Source organism: Bacidia gigantensis (assembly GCF_019456465.1).
Source record: "Bacidia gigantensis strain McMullin 20006 chromosome Unknown contig_283, whole genome shotgun sequence".
NCBI lineage: Eukaryota > Fungi > Ascomycota > Lecanoromycetes > Lecanorales > Ramalinaceae > Bacidia > Bacidia gigantensis.
Genome location: NW_025408607.1, coordinates 433,581 through 441,252, shown reverse-complemented (window position 1 = coordinate 441,252; position 7,672 = coordinate 433,581). Strand labels below are relative to the sequence as shown.

Below are 7,672 nucleotides of genomic sequence, written 5' to 3'. Positions count from 1 at the left end.
TTTGCTCCTTTGAAAGGTGTTGAAAGGCTGTTGATTGAAGAAGCTTCATAATGAAAGTGAGAGAGGAGGGGAACAAAGTGAAGTGTCATTAGAAATGAAAGGCGCTAGCCACTTCAGGTGTTGACACTTGGTGAACGGAATGAACCGCACGCCTACCTGCTTACACTGCATCAGCCGCGCAAATGCATAGCGCTGGATTCATAAGGTAGGTAGAAAAAGCCACGATTCGATTTGCTTAATGACAGGGAGATAGGAAGATCAACAGACGCAGCGGTCATGGCAGCCGTAAGCGAGAATTGTCAGCTTGAATTCCAAAGTGATGCCTTGAAAGAAAAAGCAGAGAGATTAACAGGGACAGCTCTCGTGAACGAGAATACCTCGTCGAAAGAGGGTGTTAATGATTTGGACAGAATGGAGTTGCAAGGATAGTCGCAATACTTGGCTCTTACTCCACGTGCGAAGTCGCGGAGCGTGGTGTCCTATTAAAAGCTGTAGTGAACAGATGAGGGAGAAATGATATCCTTTGCAGGCATTGCAAGAGCGATGTTGTGGCTTTGATCAAGCCGCTAATCATTCACTTTAGCTTAGGAAGAACAAATTGAGTATAAGTTCTTCTTGCATCCTCTATCTACTGCTGGCCTGTTCTTCATTAGCAGCGTCTGTTTCTTTGAAAAGACTTAGGTACAAATATAATGTGTCGCTTTGAATTCTGTGGCCCTATCCTCTCAGTGATATCATCACCGTGCTAAGTGACATTCGGCACATCAGCGACCTCTTGAAGAACTCCCTGCTTGTGATTTCGCTACATCATATTTCCGAGGCTCACTACCCGAAGAACCATTGCTAAGTATTTGCGACCGAAAAGCTCAAAATCTTGAGTGGTATGATCCCGCTCTGAAATACTATCCAAAGGCTCCATCAACCTTCACCCCCCCCGAGCTGCAACCATTAGTCTCTTCAGGCAGAGCTACCTTCTTACGCCAATTTACGCCAAAAACCTCTTCAAATTAAGCACACGTAGCTTGTACATATATCAACGTGAACGTTAGATTCGTTCCATACTACTCTCTGCTGCACGCCGCGGGATTCAAGTCACCACATTGAACGATTGCATCCGAGGCAGCTTACGCTCTGGTATGGCTTCGTCTACTTCAGGAAGCAATCTGCCAAAAACATACCAAACATCTCACAGATCTTCCTAATTATTCTCGACTCCTAGAAGAGCAACGTCAATTGGAGATCGCGGCATCGCATCGCAAACAGAGCAGCCTTCGCATCCACAATCAAACTAGAGCGTAACCTTCCATGGCGACGCCATCATCCAGCCATGGCGGCAGAATCAACGCGCTGCCTCGAAAGAACTCGTTCCAATTCATGAGCACGTCACCGCGGCTAAGGTGGTGGCCGGACAAGCAAACTCCGACATAATCAAACCCTTGTCATCGCTCACCACCACACCTCCTCAAGCCGATCAAAAAGACGTAGCAGATCTGAGGATCGCAGCCCTGCAACAACGCCGAAAGACTGAGCGCGAGAAGTATCACCGTTAGGATCGCGCGCAGGAGAAGTTATGCGACATCCTGGCGAAGAAGGAGTCGTTAAAACGGAAATCGGTTGTCTATAAGGAGGTGATTGGGGAGATGGAGGGAGTGATGAGGAAAGCTGGGAAGAAAGGGTCGCTTAATAATGATGGACTCGAGGGGGGCGAGGGGAACAGGGGAAAGGGGTCAGCGAAAGGAAAGGGGGGTTTGGAGGGTGCGGAGAGGGAGGGTGAAGAGGATGTTGATAAAGCGGGGGAGATTGATGAGTTGAGGTTTCTGGGCACGCCTAGTAAGTGAGGCGGTGTTAATGGAGGGAATATGAAGGGTCTAGATTCGCAATGTGCAAGAATTTGCAGTCGATGCTAGATGGTAAGAGATTGGGGCTCCGGTAGCTCTTGCTTATGTGAGGATTAACGATATTGGCAAAGTTCACGACCGCATGCTGCGCGAGCTATAGCTCTTCACTGTATCACCGTGCCTAGGACGTATGCGATGCTTGCGCAGTAATCACATAAGCAGTGCGTCCGCAACAGGCCACTGTCCTAGACCTTTTGCTTCCTCCTTGCCCTCTAGCGCTATAAGTCCTCCGCCAGTTAGACGCTCTCCAATTCCGAACTAAGAGAGTCAAGATTTCCCTGCCCGGTGAGTTTCATATCAAGACGTGGTGTCTAGCGCCGATTCTCCGAGCTGGGGCCAAGGTGCTCACGACTTTAAGATGTCTGTGATCCGCAATACCATCCTATGAGGGACGTAAGAAATTGGCCGAGTAGGTTATGCAGCTTTACAAGCAGCGGTCGAAGACGGGGTAGGCAGGCGGCGATAAGATACATGCCAGGTTCGACGTAAGAGATAATGACGTTACCAGCCCTTACTTCTAGGCGTCACAATCAGCTACTATTCTTCAAGCCAATGCGGGTGGACCGCTTACTAATTGTTTGGCTCGTGTTCGGGTCTTGTACATACTCACGATGGACGTAAAGCGCGAAACGTGTGCACGCACTCACGATACCCCTGTTGAAATGTGTCAATATCCTAATAGTGGTCACTGCAATGGTTGCACTCACAGTGACCCCGATAGAAAAACAATAGCTAAGCCTAGTTTTTTCGTGCGTTTCATATTCGTTTTCCACAGGACGGGAAAGGGGATGATCAACATCAGAAGGTCAGTGACAATGTTAGGCAGGCTGATCCAGACGCCGAAGACTTGGCAGTCGACACATTCTGCCCCTGGATCTTGAGAAAAGAAGCCTGTGATAGGCTGGCATACGAACGCCGTCGGTATCAACCACGCAATCGCATTTGCGACTAGAAAGTTGATCGTTGAGTATGTGGTTCGTCGAAGATACTTGTTGACCCGAAACAAGGAAAGGTACAGGCAACATATTGAGATTTTAGGCAGTGCACATGCAATTGGGTAAATAACACTAAGGCCGTAGTTGGCGTTCCAATTAGTAAGTTTGTCCCTCCGGACTCCAGCAGGGCTTATTAGGTGAAGATGAGCTCGGGCTTGCCCTGTCACTGATTAGTCTATGCTCCCTAAGTAAGCTGTGGAGTGAAATTAATCACATATAGCGCAGCCGCACAATGGCAGGAATGCTATGAGAGACGCTACTGTTAAGACGTCTTCCCAGATTGAGCATCTAACGACGACTTTCTTTCTCCAGCTCATAAGTCTCAACACGACGCATCTTAGGAAGACAAGCACAGTAGTGAGGGCCGCGAACGCAATGGCGCCATTGAGCTGATTGTGCAGCCAAATGCGCTGCTGCGCCAGTGATTCTTTGACTAACATATGGCTGTCGACTGATCGCTCAAAGCAAGACACGTTTTGTATTTCTGTAAAGACAGGAATGACTCCGGCTTTCTAGCTGGGCGACAAGAACAGTTGGAAGCGGGTAATACAAGATGCGATATTTCTTTCATCTTGGCATCCCACCGGCTATGCACTCTGTTATCGTATGATCCCACCGTAGCGTTGACAGTCTAAGTCCGTACAGCGCAGGCGCCATAATGCATATGCCTTGCAGGATGATAGCAGATCTGCACCAAGATGACTCGAAAACAGGTTCAAGTGGACATACGATAATGCATCTTGGGAGTAATTCCACCCGGCAGCTGGTAGCCTGCTTGTACGAGAATAACTGCAGACCATCTGCTCGGCAAGTACGATGAGGCGGAGTTCGTATCATACATGCGATAAGGGGATCGTGCCGTAGTCTTGAAAGGGACTACTCACAATAACAACCTGGACATTCTTGCAAGGATATATCCACACGCTTCGTTGACGCAGAGATGCCGTTCGCCTTTTAAAAACCTAAGGTACGAACTTGATTGATGCACGCATTCAACGACCTCTATTATTACACCTTCCCTAGAAGCATTCAACCTTACTACGACTAGCTGACCACCGATTTGTAAGTCTCATCCAATTTGTCTCTTTCCTCGCAGAGAAGCAGACGGTGTCCCACCACGGCCACAAACACTTGGTTTGGACTAGTAAGTCCAAATCTTGATAGCCGGAAAGCTGAGGCATATGTCAGTGGACATGCGATGCGAAGTGGTGAGACCATCGTATGGTGATCAGGGTCTCATCAAAAAAATGGATGCACCTCTTGCATACATTTCCGTGCATATGACGTTACTTTGCACATGGCATTATCGTGCACACGGCGAAGTATTTTCGTACCTGTGGCTCAGCAAATCTTGTGCATACAGCAAACACAGACCACACAGACCAGCCTATGCCTTGTTTGCAAATACGCAAGCAATAGGTCAGCTTTGGAGATCGAATGACTTATATTAAACATGTCATTTTGCTACGAATTTGGCACTATTGTTAACTCAACACCTGCTCTATACACTGTCGCACGCACTCTCAAGTGACACGGCTTTACGAATCAAGTAGATGTCGATGGTTTACTCGCCAACACAGGCTTTGTCTCCTCCCGTGTGACGGATCTCTCTCCGACACACGCAGACACCAAGAACGACCCATCTCCGCTGCCGGACATGTTATTCTAACCGCTATAATGAAAAAGTACTGCCATTTGGGACTAAAGACATACTCGTACACACCTAGCCGCTGCCCCATTAGCATATATTTAAGCCGCACTCACAATCTGTTTGCAGCTCTTCTTAGCGACACCAAGGGCTACGGACTATTCTTTCCACCACGGTTATGTGCCTCGACAACTATGCTCACTAGACGGTGTTGACGCGTCGATTAAAGCACACGCGAGACGACTTTATTGAGCCAGAATCAAGCTTAGCTAGCACTTGCAGACAAGACTCGCCTATACAGTATCTAATCACCGCATAACTTCAGTCCTACGCGATAAACGTTCCTTATTCGTGAACTCACAAGGGAGGATAATGTGAATCCTGTACTAAAGAACAAGATATAATTAGCTTGACATGCCTAGCTTTAGCGTGGGAATCCCTTCTTCTACTCGTATTTTGCTAGGATCTCTCTACGCTTGTCTTGTTTATTGAGGATCGTTTGCTTCTTTCTTCCGATATCCAGGTGATCGAACTGCCATACTCCTTCACGCTATGCAGGAAGCCTTGACGGAGACCGGCTAACGTGTTGATGCTCTCGCCCCGTTTGACTTCGAACTTGAAAGCCCAGAGAAGCTTCGCAACACCAATGAAGAGATTGCGCTCCGCCGGATGAATACCTAGTTAGTGCAGACTATCAGCGTCACGTAAGAATCAACCTTTTCACGACCCTCTTACCGGGACATATCCCCCTTGCAGCACCGTATCCGTAGTGGTCACGCTTGTCCCACTTCCTAGATGCAGGATACGAGGAGGCTAGTTCAGGGTAAGGCTCGAAGCGTTCGGGTATGAAATGCTCTGGATCCTTCTATGTGTTTTCATCGTGATGCATCGCCCAGACGTTGAGGACGATCATCTTCTACGGAGCGATTGCGCCAATGGAGAGAATTGTGCACGCCGAAGCCGGCTTTCCCGCCTTTCAAGCGCTGAGGGAGGGGAACATAGAAAGCTCGGATAGGGTGCGGATTCTCACGTACTTGATGCAAATAGGGTTGGCGGCCATTCTACAAGCAAACGGCATCAGACCTCAAGCTGTTGTTGGTCGTGGGAGGAGAGGTTAGGCAGTCCCAAAGCAAATTGATGGCGGTATTGAGCAGCAAACAGCATGAAGTGTCGATATGACATCGATGCTATGAAGCGCATCACTTGCGCTTTGGAAGGATCTTGTCGTTAAAATCAGCTGAGGCTGAGGGGAGGGGCGGAGCGGACCTCTAAGCTCCGCAAAGGGACTTGGCAAAACGATGGTGAATAAATGAACGTTGTATAATATCAACCCTACCTTCACTTCACTGCTCCGCATGTATGTTAATCTCTCCTCTCCTCCGCTAGAACGTATCGAGCCCTGCACCCTTGACCAGCTGCTCGCTCTACATGAAGACAGCCTGCTTGTCTGCTTTACCTCCCCCCAAACTTCAACAGCTTGACAGTGTCACTCGTAGGCTCCTACTTCTAGTCCCAGCCTCAGTGATTTGTCCCTGCTTTTCAGCCCTCGTGGCCAGCTTGGCCGTTTCCCCTGCCCTTGACAACCCTAACTCCGTTCCACTCCGCATCACAGTGTACTCTCACAGGTTTTCATCGCGCTCTTTTCACCTCTTTATAATCCCGGGCCACCTTCTGCGACCGCACTCAACCTTTCTCCGTCGCACATCTCATCGCCATGTAAAGCGAGTCTTGGCTTATCGGAACATCCATATCGCGGCCAAGGGTCTAGTTCTAGCCAATTCTAGCCTAGCCGACGGCCTGAGCAGCAGCTAAAAGCTTGGTATATGACGTAATCTATCAGCTAAAACCTCCTTCGAGGCTCTCCCTAGAATAGTCCTCGACAATGGAAATGTTTAGCATAACACCTACTGAAGCTACGCCAAGTAGCGACGTTATTAGAGTGGGCATTATAGGGTCAGTTAGAGAGTTTTGGAACTGGAACGAATATTAATTATCCATAGATGTGGCATGGTAACTCAAGTCATTCACGTGCCCTTGTTGAACTCTTTATCCCACCTTTTTCAGGTCACATATCTCTACGATGTTTCTGAAGATGCTATGAAACACAGCCAGCTTAAGGTTGCAGGTATCTCAAGACCCAAGACGACCCGAAGCATTGAAGAAGTTTGCAATGCGCCGGAAGTGGACCTAGTACTGATCGCAAATAACCATGCTTTCCACGCATCCGTCGCAGTGCTTGCACTACAGGCCAACAAGTTCGTCTTCATCGAGAAGTCAATCGCCCTGACTTTGCAAGATACTGACTGTATCATCGCTGCCGATAAGGCTGCAGGCGGTTCGAGAGTCTTTGTTGGCTACATGAGAAGATACGCTGCGGCTTTTGTTGACGCTGTGAAAGAGGTTGGAAGTATTGGACAGATACGCTATGCTCGCGTCCGGGATATCATTGGACCGAACTCGGTCTTCGTGGCACAATCCGGTACACATGCCAGAACATTCAGCGATTATCATGAGGAGGATTCTGAGGCACTACGCATAAAGACACTCAATGACATTAAGCAAGCTCTTCAAGCCGAGCTTGGAATCCCGGTGACAAAAGAGACGGATATGATGTGGCAGATGCTCTCCATCCTCGGCTCGCACGATTTAAGCGCCATGCGAGAGATTATTGGTATGCCGAAAGGCGTCGTAGGATTCTCACCTTGTTCCATTACCGGCGCACCGTTCTGGAGTAATTCTCAAGACGGTGTAAACACGCTTCAAGACATATTAACTTTGACAGTGCAATCTTCCAATACCCTGGCTTCGCGGTCGCATACGAATCAGGTGTCGATCAAGTTGCAAGATTTGACGCCTCGATCGAGATTTTCGGTGATACAAAGACCGTCAAAGTGTGCTTCGATTCCCCCTTCATCAAAAGTTTGCCAACGACGATGATGATCAAGGAATCTTTGCCAGACGGATCGTATAGAGAGTCCACGACTCGACGGACGTATGAAGATCCTTTTGCACTCGAGCTAAAGGCGGTGTATGACTGGGTCGTTACTGGAAAGACTCTAAAGACCACTCCAACAGACGCCAGACAAGACCTCGTAATTCTGGGAATGCTCATGAAGGCTATTCCAACATGA

At 48.5% G+C, this 7,672-nt stretch overlaps 1 protein-coding gene across 1 annotated transcript; it reads left to right on the top strand.

Moving 5' to 3' along the window:
- Positions 1 to 6,423: 6,423 nt before the first annotated feature.
- Positions 6,424 to 7,672, top strand: KY384_008035 (uncharacterized protein; the record flags this gene model as incomplete). The annotated part of the gene is made up of 3 exons (XM_044816524.1): positions 6,424 to 6,494; positions 6,542 to 7,264; positions 7,324 to 7,672. 3 exons carry the CDS (start codon positions 6,424 to 6,426, stop codon positions 7,670 to 7,672), a joined length of 1,143 nt encoding a protein of 380 aa, XP_044666574.1.